This window comes from Nymphalis io, chromosome 12 (genome assembly GCF_905147045.1).
Source record: "Nymphalis io chromosome 12, ilAglIoxx1.1, whole genome shotgun sequence".
NCBI lineage: Eukaryota > Metazoa > Arthropoda > Insecta > Lepidoptera > Nymphalidae > Nymphalis > Nymphalis io.
In genome coordinates this window covers 4,598,315-4,617,766 of record NC_065899.1, presented here as the reverse complement: position 1 = coordinate 4,617,766, position 19,452 = coordinate 4,598,315, and the positions used below count along the sequence as shown (strand labels likewise).

The 19,452-nt window shown below is 30.5% G+C and overlaps 2 protein-coding genes across 3 annotated transcripts in view; both read left to right on the top strand.

Annotated features, from left to right (window-relative positions):
- Positions 1-5,684, top strand: part of LOC126772381 (uncharacterized) — a 45,626-nt gene extending 39,942 nt beyond the window's left edge. The window contains exon 2 of the mRNA XM_050492736.1: positions 4,599-5,684. Coding sequence (XP_050348693.1) covers positions 4,599-5,458 — 860 coding nt within the window. The 3' untranslated portion in view covers positions 5,459-5,684. The remainder of the gene's footprint in view (positions 1-4,598) is intronic.
- Positions 5,685-6,764: 1,080 nt separating this feature from the next.
- Positions 6,765-19,180, top strand: LOC126772327 (arginine/serine-rich protein PNISR). Of its 2 annotated transcripts, XM_050492649.1 has the most exons (12): positions 6,765-7,245; positions 7,737-7,848; positions 10,061-10,222; positions 10,798-10,913; positions 11,489-11,655; positions 11,761-11,850; positions 12,243-12,348; positions 12,591-12,656; positions 13,921-13,994; positions 17,126-17,267; positions 17,972-18,791; positions 19,074-19,180. In XM_050492649.1, exons 1-11 carry the CDS (start codon positions 6,948-6,950, stop codon positions 18,766-18,768), a joined length of 2,130 nt encoding a protein of 709 aa, XP_050348606.1. In that variant the 5' UTR covers positions 6,765-6,947; the 3' UTR covers positions 18,769-18,791; positions 19,074-19,180. The 2 variants fall into 2 exon arrangements, with proteins under 2 accessions (XP_050348606.1, XP_050348605.1); XM_050492648.1 differs by having other exon boundaries at positions 17,972-19,180.
- Positions 19,181-19,452: the final 272 nt, after the last annotated feature.

Sequence of the window (19,452 nt, the reverse complement as noted above, 5' to 3'; positions counted from 1 at the left end):
AATTATTCGAATAACAGCAAATAGTATTAAATTTATTATTAATATTCGAACAATCATATAGTGTTTCTTATAATAACATAAAATTATAATCGATTTAAAATGCACTTATGTTGCATAAGATCTAATTATTTTTAATCGAAATCACTTACTCATTTAATTCCGGTTATGCAATATTATTTTATATTGTATATTTTTAATTACTGTATGCAGTAAAAAAGCTAAGTATAATTATTTATCGCTTTTTGTTCTTAAGATTATTTAAGTATGGGTTGTCGATCTAGCGGATGCGACAAGATAACAATTTACCATTATTAAGTACAATACCTGCTGTTGTGCCCGAGGCAGTCAGGAAAACAGCGCAATTCCGTAAAAGGAAGCGATTAATTCGAAACTAACTTCTGTACACAGTATTTACAGTAATAGCCTGTTAATGTCCCACTGCTGAGATAAGGCCTCCTCTCCTTTTTTGAGGAGAAGGTTATTCCACCACGCATCTCCAATGCGAGTTGGTGGAATAGACATGGCAGATCTTACTGAAGTTAGACACATGCAGGTTTTCTTACGATGTTTTCCTTCACCGTCAAGAACGAGATGAATTATAAACACACATATAAGCGCATGAAAATTGGGTCATTTCGGCTCATACAATATTTTCAATTTACTAAATTTTATTTAATGTGTGTAGATTTTTAAACCTAAAAAATAATAGTTTTTCTAAATATGTGTTTTTTAATAAATCTCTCTCTTAATTTTAAAAATCCAATCATAAGCACTAATTTTTTCTTCATAATTGTCAAGTTCCGTCTAAAAAAACTATAACTTAGTTATTTTGCTATTTCCATTGTTTAAATTAAGACTTTAAAATTAGAACAATGAAATAAACACATAAATTAAAAATATAGTATTTTAGAGACCTAATTTAATTTTTTTTTCTTCGTTTCTTAAATAGCTTCTGACTATATTTTCGTTTTGCTATTTCAAATTTAATTCAGGGTTATCAGAAGTGTCATCAAGAACAAGAACCAAAGGAGCAGAAAAGAAAATAACGTTACGGCGAATTTCGATTTAATTTATGTAACTTGGCTTTTATTGTCCATGGTTATTTTTGTGCCACTTATTACATCAAAATAGTAAATCACATACCGTCTATTTCATAATGTATCATATTCTACTTTTTCCATTCTATTTCCGAAATTTTAAACGAGTTAATCTCCAACGATATTTATAGCTACATGACAATACGAGATATTGCTTAAAATCATAATAAATACTTTTAAGAATACTCATTTATAAAACAAACGTATACAAAAATAAACGATTACGCAACAATCACATAACTATCTTTACTGAGCTAGTTTTTTTAGAACTGGGTCATTTAACAACGTGTATGGTCAATATCTAGCTTTCCCTTATAAAACTATCCGAAACATTAACATGAATATAATATATTTTGCTTAGATACTTTTTTTTTGCTAATAGTAGCGTAATTTTAATATTGAAAAGAAAACAAATCACTTCTTGAATGATAAACGATTTACAAACTTAAACAACATAATAACATTTAAAAATGGAATATTGCTCTTATACAGTGATTAATATCGATTTATAAAGCAAACCATATTTTTTGTGAATATTTTGTTTAAATGTTAAAGCTAAGGTATAGCTTTATACAAACGTTCACAATGTATACACAAAATCCTTAATAAATCTTTATAATTTTAATTTAAGAAATACAATGGATGATTTTCAAATAATTATGCTGGACATTTAAAGATCATGAATTGAAGATTCCTTCATTAAAATAGTCGACCTTTCTCAGAAGGGATAAAGTAATTGAATATTTTACAAATAGACGGAATGATGGATTGACGGATCGAACATGATGCAAACTTCCTTCGTGCAGGGAGAGCATAATTATAGTTGTTACATGATTTTCCTTTGATATAATTGAGCGCAGATTTTGTACATTGTAATTCATTTTAACCCGATTTTCGTCAATTCACAATGTATTATAAATTACAAAAGAATTAAGACATACTAAAAAATATTTAATTATAACCAAGACAGCTTTTAATCAAATATGTAATAGATTTATAATGTTTACTAAAGCACTTTCGAGCTTAAAGTACTCTCAAGCGGTTACTTCCTATAAAACTCTTATATTCAAACATAACCTAGCCCGAGTGAAACATAGTTTATTGTCAAGTTAATTTACGAAACGAAACTCGATCTCTATAACTAAAATTTTCCATTTATGAAATAACAATTTTCATAATAATAATACAATTATTTCGACAAATACGAGTATACTACGAGATGACCCCGTCCGATTAGCCACAAAAACAATTCATTGGATACGTGACCAAAATTTTATAATTGAATAATGTGGTCACGTATTTCAAATATGTTATTTATCATCATTATTTCCAGCTAACCCGAGCTTTCTCCTGATCTATGACACAATTTCATAATATGTTGTTTTTGAAAGAAAAATGTAAATTTTTAAAGCGATTATGATAGCAGGTCAGAGGTGATAGGTGAGACAAGAATAATCGTCGCCAATATTTTTATAAATAATTCATTAAAACATAAATAAAAGTTTCTTTTTGTAAGTGTTCTCAATCGAATAACATAATGTCACTACCGTTTGGAGACTTTTGACCTCGTTTTTTATAACAATAAAAACTTTCGTTGATTCTGATCTTTTGTATACATGCTGGAAATCATTAAGTTGTAAAAAAAACCGCGTGTCGCGTTAATTTATTGTTAAAGCAAGCCAAAGAAAATTACTCCAACTTTTTTTCTATTGTATTATTTTCTTATGTCATTGAAAATTCCATCGCCTAAAATGTAGTTAGATATGATATAATTCTTACGTTTTCTGCGCAAATCCGAGATCAGACAGCGAGTGTGACAAGTCAACACGCACGTAACACAGGACGTAACACTGTAAAGAATTTTGATCACATAATTTTATAACTTACGAAAGTGTATTTCTATTAGTAAAACCCTATATCTAATCTCCTAATGTATATATGTTATTGAAATTATAAAGCTGAAAAGTTAATACGGTTGATTTCGCTAGTCTCAGGAACTACTTGTAAGTACACATGCGATTTGCGTTAGAAAGTCCCTCTATTGAAGAAGAATATAAAACCTTACGCTACGACCCTAATGTACGCAATAGTAAACTGCGGCGACAGCTATAAGTATATAGGTACGAGTACATATATATTATAAAGTATACTTATATATAATACATATTTATCTTTATTAGATCGACTTGAAAAATATAATATATGACTTAAAATTTTGACAAATAAACCTAAATATTCTTTAAACTCCTTTGGAAATATCGATAATTTGCCAACAGTGTTTCAATAATCATTTCGCATTTTAAGCAATTGCATATTATAATAAATTTTAATTTAAATGGATTCTTTTATAATTCTAATATATTCATTTGTCAACTGAACATAAATGTTCAGCTTATATTTTTAGATATTTTTCGTATATCTTAATAAATGATCAAGCTGTTAAAGATAAGTTAATGTTAATGATAAATTAATAAAATCGAAAGTATTTTATAAAGTAAATTAGAAGAATTGCTGTAAATAATTTGAATATTTAAATGTATGCATTATTGTTATTATGTTTATATGCGTTATTGAATAACAAAGTGTAATAACTATGTTTTGACGACAGTCTATTTCTTCCGTTATTTTCAAAGCAAATATAAAACAGTTTAAAGAAATTGAAAATTATTATTTTTTATTTTATTTATACATAAAGAAAATGAACAATATTTGTAAATGTATCGATATTTGTTCATTTGGAATATTTCGGAAACATACATGTATAAATATAAACATACATATACAATATATTAATCAAATACAATACCTTAATATAAATAATTATAAGTTAAATAAAATAATAACCCTCACAATAATCGCTTATTAATTTTTTATCCATATATTAAGCTAGTTAGTTAAAACCACAAAATCATGACAGTATTTCCAAACGAGACATCGAGAATACGGAAATTATCTCGAGTCAGCTTTCCTCTATTACCTCACAGCACATTACTTATTCGAACAGGAAGAATGTACTTTATACAAGTCCATACGCACTACAGATCATTAAGTAGCAAACATTCGTCACTATACACATGTCATTACAAGACAATTTCAATGTTGTTCATGTTTCACATCACTTTTACGCCTACGTACCGTAAAACTTCATTTACAAGTATAATCGACACAATAAGGCCTGCTGCATAATTCATACATAGGAAAATGCAATCGCCGACGTCTTGCAATGTGTTTGTTATTTTCGGCTACAGTTTTGTTTTAATAGTTTAATATAGTCTGGCATAATACTATGTCTACTCCTTAAATTATGAATAGTTGATTATATAAATAAATAATCTGCGCTTCGGTGTTATTATTTTATATTATAACTTTAATGTCTATTTTTTTATTTACGTAATTAGTTTTATGACAAACATTCGAAATCAATAAGAGATATTCTAAATATTTACAAAATAATATTGCAATTAATACAATACAAAAAATAATTGACGATATTTGTTACAGACGAAATAGGAGATCTCAAGGCTGAATCTTCAGAAATCATATCAGAAGCAGTAGCTCCGCCGCCTAACTTATACAAACAAGTTGAACCAGATTTATTAGCAGCTGCTGACCAAGCAGAACACTCAATTGAAGTCGTCGGTGACTCACAAACATTCTTTCCTTCATTCGCTAACTTATTTGAACCAAGACAACAAAATAACTTTAGATTGGGTTTCGGAAGCCAAGAAGCTGCCTACAGTCAACGACCCAATTCATATAGGTCACTGTTAAATTATCCTCTATTCGGAGGATATAAACCCTTGGAAGGCTTTGGAAAGAGTACGCCGGCTTCTGAGCCTGTAGTTGACGCTAGCACTAGTATTCTAGGCTCTGGGAATTTTGGTATCATTAGAGGAGGAACTTTCTTTGCACAAAACGATGAAGATGCTGAGTACAATGATAATTTCAGTTCTTATTATAATAATGGACATGGAAAGCCATCCCTTAACGTCGGTTACATAGCAAATCCACGTCCCAATTATAAGCAAGACCAATTTGCTAATTTCAGAGATTTTGCCGATATTAATGCCCCTTCTAGTTCAGCATATTCACATTATGTAGTCGTATATGCGAACAGAAACGCCACGATAGACGAAATAAGTGAAGAAACGAAAAATGTCTTAACAAAACCTAAAAATATCATTGAAACTCTAGAACAGCTCGACACTCCTAGTCCGCCGAAGAAAAAATCAAAAGGAAAGGATAAATTAGAAGCAACTAAACAAAAGATGCTACACAAAAAGGAACAGTGGAAGAAAGGTAATTCGAAATACATTAGCCAAAAACATGACCCAGAAGAACCTTTATTAGCTCTAAGTTAAATCTAGTTTTTATATAAAAAAAAGACTTACGTTGTACACGTGTTCATAGTGATAAGCATAGGAAAGAAGTATACAATTTTTGTCACTTCAAAGATGTGATAAATGGCTCACTGTCTAAATTAATAATATAAGCGTATATAGTGTGCGTGCTGTGAAGAGTTTGAATTTATGGTATTGAATGTCTGCTATTGTGTGAAAACTGATTAATAAATTAATTTCTTAAATATATTAGTTGTTTTAATTTACACCCTCATAATTTTTGTATAATTTAAATATAATAAATACCTTTAATACAATGTATTTTTTTATGTGAATACACTTTTTTTTTAATTTGAAAGAGGTAAACAGACTTGCAAGTGGGCCACCTGATGATAACTGAAAGAAACATTAACATCAATGCGCCACCAACCTTGGGATCTAAGAAGTTATATACCTTGCGCCTTTATTTACGCAAACTCACCCCTTAAACTGGAACACAACAATACCAAGTAATGCTCTTTGACAATAAAATATCTGATTAGTGGGTAGCTATTCAGACAAGCTTACACAAAGTCCTATCACTAAGTGAAAACAACAGTTGAAAGAAGAACTTAAATATATACAATAAAAGTAGTAACAGCCTGTGAATGTCCCACTGCTGGTCTAAGGCCAGGTCCTTTCCTCTTTTGAGATGAAGATTTGGAGCTTATTCTACCACGCTGCTCCAATGCAGGTTCGTGCAATACAAAAAAGGTAATTATTGCTTATTAATAGAATTATTTCTGTATTACGATTCATTGACAACTTCCGGTGGTCATCAGTGGACTTCTTCATCAGTTTCACTTCAAGTTAAAGATAGTTTCTGAATGCAAATGCTTCACTGATTGATGAGAATACCAAAAATTTAAGTTATTTTTTTTTAAGTTGCTTAATAATACTTTTCAAAGAGTATTTACAATCATTAAGTTTTAGTTAGTTATTAGTTTTGGATAAGTATAATATATATATATATTTTTTTTGTTTTAGTTTAGTTTGCCATCTAGTGACGAGTAGTTAAACTAAACAACACCTTCGCTCTTGTACTGCCATCTAGAAATATTATTTAAAAATATTTAAAATAATATGCGATAATTTAAAATATATTTATACTTATTATTATGTAACATCTAGATAGTTAAGATTGATATTAAGTATTTCTTTCTATAAATTACTCAGAAAATTGCTGAGTCGTAATTGATTCGTATTTCTCGTCTATGATATGTTTTTTATCTGTATCATTTCTATGAAGTTGTTTTTACTTTTTAATCTATGCTCATTGCTCTATAAAAAAAAGCTCTGTTAGTTTGAGAAGAGTGTGGTTAAAATTCCCATATTTTAATTATGTACACATTTTTTCTTTATATATCTTATAAAACATATTTAAGTAAATGTTAAATTCAATTAAATCGTCTATTAGTTGTAAGCATAAATATAATCAAGTTATATTAAATAGTTTCACTTTGTGGTCAATATGTTCTCTGGAAAAGATGCCGCAAATTCAGCATATCCCACACAGTGGGCTTTGAATCCAACTGCTTATCAAAATATAGATTCAAGTCAAGTAGACTGGGCTGCTTTAGCGCAACAATGGATTGCTATGAAGGAGGCTGCGGCCATTGTGGGTGCACCACCGCCAAAAGTCGACGCAGAAGAAGGAGAAGCACCCATGGAAGTTGAAAATCCAGACATCAATTGTGAAGCCCCTGTAACACCAGGCTCTGATTGGAATGCTTCATCTAATTCATGGGGAAGTTCTTGGAATCAATGGGGTAAGTCACTTTAAAGGCTTTTATAACCTTTAAATCAATAAAGCTCGTCTGGGTAGGTACCACCTACTCATCAGATATTCTACCGTAAAACAGCAGTACTTACAGTATTGTTGTGTTCCAGCTTGAAGGGTGAGTGAGCCAGTGTTATCACAGGTACAAGGGAAATAACATCTTAGTTTCCAAGGTTGGTGGCGCATTGGCGATGTAAGCTATGTTTAACATTTCTTTCAATGCTAATGTCTATGGGCGTTGGTGACCACTTACCATTAGGTGGCCCATATGCTCGTCCGCCTACCTATTCAATAAAAAATAAAAAAATTTGTCTCAATTATCATCATATAATCATATAAGAATCATGTAAAATAATAAGATTTTATGGGAATATTTAAATACAAAAATGTGTTAAGACTTGCCTTAAAAATTGTTGTTGTTCATCTAAATTTCTGAATTAAATAATATATGTACACCATATACTAATATAATCATCATAGGTTGGGGGTGGTCAGGTTCAGGGCCAGTTGACCCCAAGATGACATCTGATCCATCGATGACAATTCCACCAATGATGGATGGATATTCTGACACTACAAGTACTACTCCTGGGTAAGAAAATGTTGCAATATGCTTGAATAATACATAACAAAATGACTATTATTATGTGGCAAACACTGTATGTATATATTTCATCAAAGCATGTGACAAGCCATGTAAAACAATGTTAATCTTAGAAGTTACTAAAAATTTTCTTGATGTGACCCCAACTTGAAGACAATTGAGTAGAGCTATTTTAATACTATTAAAATATTATTATTATATATTTATAATATTGTGTGTATTACACAATATGCTTTTTTATCCATCTTTTGTGCATACTGTCCCAAAAATCTTTTACATGGCACTGCTACAGTAACTTATACTTTTAATGAATAGACTAATATATATATATTGTAAAAATATAAAACTTAAAGTAACAGCCTGTTAATGTCCCACTGCTGGGCTAAGGCCTCCTCTCCCTTTTGAGGAGAAGGTTTGGAGCTTATTCCACCACACTGCTCCAATGCGGGTTGGTAGAATACACATGTGGCCGAATTTCAATGAAATTAGATACATGCAGGTTTCCTCACGATGTTTTCCTTCACCGTTAAGCACGAGATGAATTATAAACACAAATTAAGCACATGAAAATTCAGTGGTGCTTGCACGGATTTGAACCCACAATCATCGGTTAAGATTCACGCGGTCTTACCACTAGGCCATCTCGACTTTAAACTTAAAAGAATTCAAAAATGTCCTTGTCACAGATTTCCAATGTTTTTAATTAGATTCACTGAATAATACATTCTAAATTTCATATTAAAGTTTTTATTCTGCATTTCACTTTTAAACTGCGAATATCAAAAATATCCTAGACTATTCTAACGGCAGATTAATTTTTAGTAACTAATTTAAGTGTAGCATAAAACTGTCATAATTATATGTATATTTTAGATGTAGCCTACATTATTTTGGGTGCACTAAGTACTTTGAATATATTGAATTTTTCAGTAATTTTGAAAACATGCATCAATTAGTATATCAATAACTAATAATTGATTGAAGCCAAATTTTAGTAAGAATGTAGGACTGAGCCATATATAAATTGAATTTTGACTGTCTGCCAACAAATCTTAATCTATTGGTATTAGGAATCATGAAAATCAAAATATACTTTATTTAAGAAGGCTCTTAATTACTTTTTGAATCATAACTTTGTAATGCTAACACACCTGTTTAGTATAGAGTTCTATATGTCTGTACTAAAACATCTTATCACACATCTTTTTCTTCATGTCAGTGTGTATACAGTATTTTTTATTAGTGGGAGGGACATTATACTTAAAATAAATATTGTATTTTTTTATTTGAATATTGTATTTAAAATATTGAATAAATTTAAGTTTTAATGTTTTTACATTCCCCTTTTTTTTAAAACATAAATGTTACCTTACCTAGATACAAGGATACCTTGTTAAATAGAACAGCTACTGTTCTATTTGCTGTTATACACATAAAAACATTTAATTAAATAATTTGGAGTTCTACATATCATACATCACTATCAAACAATATATTCTTGTATCTGTTATAATTATCGTCTTGTCAAAATAAATAAAATATATATGTAAATAAAAACTGAGAAAGTATTTCCTATATGGGTGATGTAAATACCAGGCAGATAAAATAAAAAAACAGTAAGTCTGTAAAGAGAGTATCAAGTTATCTTCTACATAATAAATTTAAATTATCCTGTTTACCTTCCTAAACTATTCTACTGATTTTTATGTAACCTTTATGTATATATACAACAAATATCAAGTTTTTTTTTTGTATGTCACACAGGTAAATACCTGTGTGATCCGTGATGTGACTATGTAATGTTTTATATATGTAATATATAAAAAAGAATGCAAGTGTTCAAATGCAAACCCTCACATATATACAACTTTACACTTCAATGTACACATTGCAACCTATATTTGTTAGTTCTAAGCAAATCTATTGAATAGATTTAAAATAAACACATCATTATCATTAGCAAGGCTTTCAAAAGATTTCCATGAATTAATTTTATTATCTGCTGATAAATATCTATTATTGTACCAAATTTTTTTCTTAATATTAATAATATTTTTAACCTATGTTTTTATTCTTGTGATATCTGTTTGTATTTCTAATATTTACTAATGTTTTAAGCTACATGAAGTAGAATATAAAATACAGTATATTACAATACAATACAGAATCATAAAATACATTATTTTAAAATATTTTTCAGATATACTACTGGTACTGTAACCACTCCTACCTTTCAACATGGATACTGGACTGCACCCCAATCAGAAAACTCATCCAATAATAGAAGTGAGAGTAGGAGTCGAGATAGAAGATCCAAAAGCAAAAACAGAGATAGTAAAACCCCTAGAAATAGATCACACAGGTAAAAAAAAAAATATTTTTAAATGATATTAATAATGAATAAAAAGTTCAGCTTGCTAAATAAAAATTTTAAACAATTTATGTGTATTTCACTAAGAGAATTGATGTTTATTAGATAGTAACCAAGAATCTCTTTTTTTATAATTTACATTAAGTCCAGAAAAAAAATAATCTAAAGCAAAGCAAATATATATATATAAAGTATATCTATTACCGTAACAGCATGTGAATGTCCCACTGCTGGGCTAAAGGCCTCCTCTCTTTTTGAGGAGAAGGTATTGGAGCTTATTCCACCACACTGCTCCAATGCGGGTTGGTGGAATACACATGTGGCAGATTTCAGTGACATTAGACAAATGCAGGTTTCCGCACGATGTTTTCCTTCACCGTAAAGCACGAGATGAATTATAATCTAGTATATCTATTAACTACAGGTAAAAAGGTACTAAAGGTACTACATGTATAACTCATGCCATATAGTAGCTACCAAATGTTCCAATTGAAAAATCTAATATTAGGATTTCTGTAGTGTTTTCAAATTCAATGTTATAATTCTTGTATCATTACATTTTTCAGGGATAAACCTCCTTTAATACCACCAGTCATTGAACCTATAATCATGCCAACGCCTGCTGCTGCATCCACCATTGATGCTGCTAAGAGGCGGCAGCTTCCTGCTTGGATAAGAGAAGGTAAACATTATTGATATAAATTAAATTATATTGTTAGATTACCTACCAAGGCAATTTTTCTTTTTTTATTATTTCTAATCTTTGTACTTATGTTTATTGATATCAGTATTTTGTTTTACAAACAATTCATAGAAACTTTGTATGTACTGTTTATTTTTGTCGTGAAAGTTCTTTGTGGCAAGTCCATCTGGGCACCACTTAGTATGCCAATAAAAGCATTTAAGACATTGGTTTTTGCTGTCCTATTGGAATATATTGGTTTCATATCTGATTTATAATATATAACATGAATCATGTCAATTCCTACTATTATGGACTACCTACTGACTGACTGATTGACTGCTTATAGATAGGACATAAATAGTCTTACAAATATTTAAATCATGTTAGTTTGAATATACCTATTATACATATTAATAATTAATAATCAAACTTACATAATTAAAATATTGGTTTAAATTAAATTTGTATTAGAGGATTATGTTATGGAATAGTGCAATACATTATTAAATTTTAGTTAATTTATGAGTATGTTTATATGCTCCACTCTTCATCCATAATTTCATTTTATTTAGGTCTAGAAAAAATGGAACGTGAGAAGCAGAAGGCGATAGAACGTGAACAAGAAAAAAAGGCTCAAGAAGAGGCAGAGATTGAGAAGAAGAGGTTGGAAGAGGAAGAATTGGAAAGAATAAAATCAGAAGCCGGCAGTCAACCTGTACTTCCAGCTAAGAGCAAATTCGTAAGTTCTATAATAATTTATACATGAAATTAGTCTATCATTTACACGTTAAATGCGTCTTCTAACTGAACACCAACGACAGTAAATAAACTGTTATCGTCTTAGGAGTCGGAGTCCGAAGGCTCGCCGTCGGAGAGCGAGCGCGCCGCGTCGCCGCTGGGCCGCAAGTCGCGCGACGAGCTGCTGCAGGAGGTGGTGAGTCATCTGCTCTACTCGCTTGTACCGCCGCTCCTTAGGAGTCGGAACGGGAGGGCGAGTGGCTTTTATAAATATTACAATAGATGTAATGAAAGAACACACTAATATGTTTTAAATAACTTGACTTTATAAGCCTTTATATATTTATTATAAAATAAAACGACTTCAAACACTTAAAATAAAGATTTCATTTTTAGGAAATTATTTAATGTTTTCAAAGTACCCTACTTTTTATAATACCCTAACTTTTAATTATTTATGTAAAAAATAACTAAAAACTTGTTTTAATAATAATATAAGTATTTAAAACCATTTAAAGATAAAATGTAAATTTAATATTTTAGATTGAAAAATAAACATTTCAATAAAAAGATATACATTGTTAACAGATGTTAGCCGTACGTCGTTCACTAACAGAAATTCTGCTGGAAGTGACCGACCAGGAGATACATACGGTGAGCCAGGAAGAACTGGCGCGGTATACTGCCGCTCAAGGTATTTCCACTCATATAGGCTTATACCAAACGCCCCGAGCGCCAAGACTTTGCTATACAAGAAACGTTCGCCTGACTCTTACCGCGATGTAATATAGTGTGCCCCATGCCATAAGTGTCGCGAACCGGACCGTGCTGTGTATCGTGTATTATAATGCCTAATGAAGTTTAATTTCAGATGTCGCCCGTTGATCGAATACATGTAGTGTGTTATTAATGTTGGTTTTATTTATATGGTAAAAGCTTCGCGCCTCAACGCTATGAAGGCGAGCAAGTCCAAGGCGCTGGCGTCCATCGCCAGCGGACTCGGTGAGTGTCCCTCTCGCTCTCGCTCCATCTCGCTGTCCCTCTCGCTCTTGCGAGTGTTCTATGTCACGCACACGCACACATACACACGTATGCACACGACTAGAGCTTCTATAGGTTTCCGACTAGCTTAGGTTTAGCGATTGAATAACTTAGCGAATTTAGATAACAAATAAGAATAATAAATTAATGTAAATACAAAGTTTATATATAGAAATAAAAAGTTGTTCATATAGAGATATCACAATGTTTTACTATATACAACATATGTGACTGCATAATAATATGATAAAAATTACTGATAAGAACATCTCCACAACACTTGATCTCACAATAAAGCAGATAACACAAAAAATATTATTATAAGAAAAACTTTTAAAGAAACAATTACCATTAAATAATTTACAATGTTCCAACAAACGTAAATATATTATAGTTAGTACTTTTAAGTGTCTCATAATTTATAAATACAATTTTAATTACTTACGGAAACATTAGTCACATCCACTAACTGATAGCAATTTCAAATATAATACTATGACATAGAATATATTGCAATATGACAGCAACAAGAGTGGATCTATAAACCGATTTTATAAATGATTTTTACATGTCATTGTTGCAAAAATGTATATGGTGGTATTACTAGATATAAAAAACCAATATACTCAGTTAAAAAAAAAAAACACCACATACATTTAATATAACTTTTTTTCAGCATTTTGTCATCTTTATTATTTAGTATTCGCTATTGGTTATTAACTACATTAATGGAAAACGATAGGTAAGATTGCATTTATAATAAGATATAATAAAATATATAATTTTCTGAAAACTATGATTGTAAATAGATTATTAATTGTATTTACTTAATTGGGCTCTTAAATAATTGTTAAAAAAAAAATACACGTAACCTTGAACTTTTTATATACAACAAATATTTATGTAAAAAAAAAAATATATATATGTTAAACTTATCTAATATTAATAGAATATATTATTATACTTGCTTAGTATAGTATTACTTTTAATACCGATGCGTAAATTGTCGTCATAGATTATAAGAAAATAGGCTGATCTTTCATCAATGTTGTACTATAAATAACGAAAAACTACGAAAAATATGTTGTACTACACAGACACTATTTGTTATTAGAATGAAAGCAAAATGTCTTCACTTAAAAGTATACGTAAATGTTGTTAAAATAAAAGACAATCGAGTCCACGGTGTGTGTGTCCGTGTGTGTTATCGGTGTGGGTGTCGCAGGGCTCGGCGCGTACGAGAGCAGCGACGACAGCGCCGACGACGAACACCACGACACCTCCGACGTGCAACTGCAGGTACGTCACGGACACATTACAGCTCCATCGTCTTCACTTGCCTTATCAGTGTATAAACTGCGTATGAATCTGCAATGCTTGTTCTCGTGGATTAAGTTTTCTCTACCATACAGATGATTGAAATGTTACAAGCTCGATTGCAAAAAAAATCTTACTGTCACTAGTAAGAATCCACAGGTCATGGGCGGGCTTAATTGTAATTGCTCTGACTCAAATTATCACTCGGCTCAAACGCACCACCAAATTATTACTTTTTTGTTTTTACTGATATTGATCACGTATTTAATTGCACAATTGGTATAAAGTAATAATCCCTATTCACCCAGCTTTAACTATTTCTAACAACCTTAAAGCACACTATAAAAATCAATGATCAGTACTGACTTAGTAAATATTTTCACTCATTAGACTAATAAAACTTTCGTTGAAGTTAATGAAGAAAATATCTAAATCTAACTGTTTATATGTATTTGTGCAAAATATCTCTTAAAACATTTTTTTATTAATAATAATATTTATAATTGATCTCGTGCGGGGTAGAGGAAGACGTCGCGGATGAAGGATGGAGAGAAGGACTATTCAAATTTCAATCTAAGAACCGTTTCAGTTTCTCTAAACAATGTTTGCACAAAAAAAGTTCCTTTCTTTTAAGCTATTACGAGTAAAACGGAATTATGTTCATTCTATCTGTTCATTTTACCACGTAATCATTTACGACAAAAAATTGAAAATAAACAGCTTTCGTCAATCCGTAAACATGGGTCCACATCCTAACTCTTTTTAAGAATTAAGTTTAATTGGTTGAACATTTGCGTCATATTGTGTAATTATCCCAGATAGCTTAAATCATTTAAAAATGCCGCTTTTAAATTAGACCTTCATCATAACAAATATCATTGCAAAAGGTATTTATTTTTTTATTATTTTAAATTTTATTGAGTAGATTATTTTTTAAATCTCTTATGGCGTGATTTTAAATGTCAGTGAAATAAAAGAAATTGTTTCTAGCTCATCTCTATAAAGGTATATTGATAATATTAAAACGTATCATATTTTCACAAAGATGTTTTAGACAATCGCCCGGCGGTAGGCCGCATAATAGATATCAGTAAGAATATCTAGTCTTCGAATGAAACAAATAATTTATGAAATAATAAATTAAAATCAGTAACTTATTTTGTGAACCGCTAAGCCGGCTATATTAAATATAACCGGCTTGCTATTATAAAAAACTTTACTATGTTTTTCAGTTCAGGTAATTCCGGTTTCGATAAAACTATATGTGTGACCACATCCGATTACAAGGGGCCTAAATAGTTATATAAACTTTATATAATTTATTTCTTATACATATAATTAAAATATACCGACATTTTTGCCTTATAACATTTTATTCCATTTTTATTTAATTAGATTAATCGGTATTATATATATACCAGTTTTACTGTGAATTTTGGCTATTAACAGCTTTTAATAAAAAAAAAAACGTTCAAGATTTGCCAGCATGTACACTAAAGCAATAAACCTTTAAAAATATATATGTATTTATAGTACCTACATTGTTACGTTTGAGCCAGTCCCCATATGAAAACATATCTTGCTTTGGCTAACATCTTCATTGATTTCACATGGTACCATTATATCAGAAGATTTATTACAATCGGTTCACATTACTATGATATTCACACAGACAAGTGACAAATCCATAAGATCTTCCATATTCCATTCATTTGGAACAATCATATTGTTATAACTGGAACGGAATAAAAGAAAAGATCATCTCAAAACAAACGAATTAATAACTTCCTTATTTTAGTAGCCGACTAAAAATACAGAAATACTTATATAATACTACAAAAGTTTAAGAAAGAAAATAAGATTTAAGTTTCTTTACTTTCACGTGTAACTAATATTATTTAAAAGTTTCTAAATACGTTTTACTTAAATGTAATAAAATTGTGTAGGCAATGTGGACGTAAAAATATTAACTTCAACGTATGTATCATTAGTCGATCCTAGATGAAGCAGAATTAATGATATTCAACGAGATAATTACAAAAAAACGAATACCGACCTCAAGATTTGCAAATAAAAATATACTTTTTGTTAGGTTCAACAAACCTTTATGAAGACATTTAAAAATGCACAAAATTTTAATATTTTAATTTAAGTACTCAAGTCAAGTTACAAGTTTGAATCTTCATTACGATACGATTAAATTGTAGGTTACTTATCGGAATATAGGCTCTCCCCAGATGAACATATAACAGTAAAAATAAAAAAACTTGTATATAATAACTTAGTTCTTTATAATATCTGTTATTATCTGATTTCTTAATATTATATACATCACATATACGTGTCTGTCTGATTTTATTATATTCCTAATTGAATTACCTTAAGCCGCAAGAAGAGGATGTGTTGATTGTCATACTTTCTACCAAAAAATCAATATCATAGTGGTTATACCAAGGTAAACATCATATTGTTGTTAATATATTTTGACGCAACTGTAAGTTTCAATTTTTTTTTTAAAACATCCCTAATCTCGAGTTCCAAGTTTATAAATATTCCGAGCAGCACTTCTGTTTAGAATGAACAAAGTTTCAATATCTGTAGCTTTACCCTAAAGTTATATCGTGCGACATAATACTATGAAAATAACCAAAATGTACTAATCAAGCCGAATCAGCATAAGTTAGAATGGCTAACCTACCATATCGCATATCTAAAGACCAGCTATCTTGTTGAGGATGATAAATGGTAATTCTACTTAAGTTTCAAATCATCATTCAATCAAAATTAATTAATATTAGCTTAAGAATAGCTACAACACATAAGCAAAACTTTTTAGTTCTAAATAAGCGCTATAATCAAACATGGGGAGACGGCTCAAATTAGATCGTTTTTTACAGGAAACAAGCGACAAATAGATTGATATTACTAAAAAAATAAATGGGACCCTTGGAATCTAAACTATTAATTGAAAAAAGATCATTTAGTAGTTGCTAAGCAAACTAAAATCGTATATACGCCTTAGTAGCTATTGCTTATATTATGTTCTCGTGTTCTTTGTTTTGCTAATTGGAGCGACACAATTTATTAAACAAAACGTAATAAAATTATACCAGGAAATCATAAGGCGCAAACGACAGGACTTTGAGCGTACATCGCGAGAAATAGAAGCCGAGGTGCGTCGTGCCGAATTAAAGGAGACCGGCGAAGGAACCACCACCCCACCCAATGCTACACCGGAGAGACCGAAGCGATCGCGTGAGTCGAAGTAGAAAATATTTTAAAACATTTGGAAAGTAAAATATCCAAATATCTTTTCACATTATCAAATCCAAATATCTTTTCAAATTATCACTGGTGGTAGGGCTTTGTGCAAGCTCGTCTGGGTAGGTACCACCCACTCATCAGATATTCTACAGCAAAACAGCAATACTTGATATTGTTGTGTTCCGGTTTGAAGGGTGAGTGAGCCAGTGTAATTACAGGCACAAGGGACATAAAATATTAGTTCCCAAGGTTGGTGGCGCATTGGATATGTAAGCGATGGTTGACATTTCTTACAATGCCAATGTCTAAGAGCGTTGGTGACCACTTACCATCAGGTGGCCCATATGCTCGTCCGCCTTCCTTTTCTATAAAAAAAAAAAAAATATCTGAAATAAAAAGTGTGTCTAAATACCCCAATCAAATTAGGAATACAATTTTATGATTGACTAATCGTATTTGACTAAGTGAATGATTAAAAAGTAACCTTTAATGCTAGTCGATTAACAAAGCTTTATGTTAATTTCGTATATAACTTTTTTGCTAATCTTAATTTTTTTCATTTATGTTAAAGTAGCGATAAAAATTTACAATTTAAATTTAATTTGTTTCGTAAATATATTAACATAATTATCATTATATACCGTCTAAAATCTACCATGCATTAAATTAGTTAATTAATTGTTTATTTAATTTAGGATCTTCTGCGACGCCACCGCCCATTGACAGCGAAACGCCTGAGAAAAAGATTGAACGTCGACCTTCTAAAGATAAAAGAATAAATAATAAAACCTCTGATAAAATCGAGAATAGAAAATTAGATACAATTCAAGAAGAAAAACCAAAGAAGTCCAATAAATATGAAAATACCCCAAGCCCACAAAAATCTAATAAAGCAAGTAAAGATGGGACAAATTCGAGTTCTAGTGTTTCTGATGACGATTCCGCTACTTCTAATAAGTCATCGTCAGAAAGTGGACACGAATCTAAAATTGAAAATAATCGGACCAAAAAACGTAAACGTAGAAGCACCAGTTCTAGTGAGTCCCATAAAAAATCTAAAAAACATGCAAAAGACAAAACAACCAAATCAAGTGAGAAGTCCTACACAAAATCCAAGCATCAACCCGAGCACGAAAGGAGCGAAAAAACAAAATCTAAGAAGAGAGAAGATTACTACGATAAACATAAGTCTAGGAGTAGGGACTACGAGAAGTCGCACAAAGACAAATATAGGGATGATTCGGACGAAGACAGGCCAAGAAAACGCTCCAAGCGTTCTCGTTCCATTAGTTACGAATCGCGTTCCGGTCGACGAAAAAGTAGAGATCGCTCCGAAGATAGATCACGTAGGCGGGATAAGAGATCTTACGATAGGGATAGTTCGAAGAGGGATAGGTCTTACGATAGGTCCGGTCGAGACTACGACAAGTACGATAGGTATGAACGCTCTAGGGACGACCGCCATGACAGCTACTCCCGCCATCGCCGGTGAACAGCAGGTTACAAATGACACAGGTGGTATTTTTTACTTACATTTCTAAAAGTTGTGTGTACCTTTCGTGAAAACATCCATTATTATCGTATTATATTAAAATATTCTTACCTTCTTAATAAATATTCCTAATCTTCGATTTCCAGTGAAATTAAATTAATATGAATTGATTACGTTTTTTTAATACTGTGTACCATCCTGTAATCTAGTATATACTTTAAAACGAAATAGTTAATCCGATAGTATCAAACAATATATTTAAAATGTTTAAGGCTGTGATAAATTATTTTTAACTTTTCTTGCAGGTTCTGGTGGCCCGTAAGAATTTGCTTCCGGTGTAAATAGTTTTTTTGTGTATTATATTTTATTTGCTTTAGAATGTAATAATACAAATAAATTTTACTATTTGAAAGAATTTTTTGTATAATTTCTATAATCATATTTTTTCAAAATTGATAAAATTTCTTTATAAGTATAAAGAAATATAATATAATATATAAATGTAATTAAATAAAAAAAAACCATTGTAATCTGATTTTAAAGGTATCATAACTTACAGATAATAAAAAATTATTCCTCAAAAACAGATTAACACAATTTAAAATTGAAATTCGAAAGAATTGTGAAAAGGCAACCTGAATAGAATTTTTCAAAAATAAAATGCAAAAATTAAGCATATAACTT

Excerpts from the sequence above, each read along its gene's own strand:
- LOC126772327 (XM_050492649.1), top strand. The coding sequence starts at position 6,948 with ATGTTCTCTGGAAAAGATGCCGCAAATTCAGCATATCCCACACAGTGG. Across the intron at positions 7,849-10,060 it reads ACTACAAGTACTACTCCTGG|ATATACTACTGGTACTGTAA; the intron begins GTAAGAAAATGT and ends AATATTTTTCAG. Across the intron at positions 12,349-12,590 it reads GCGGTATACTGCCGCTCAAG|CTTCGCGCCTCAACGCTATG; the intron begins GTATTTCCACTC and ends ATATGGTAAAAG.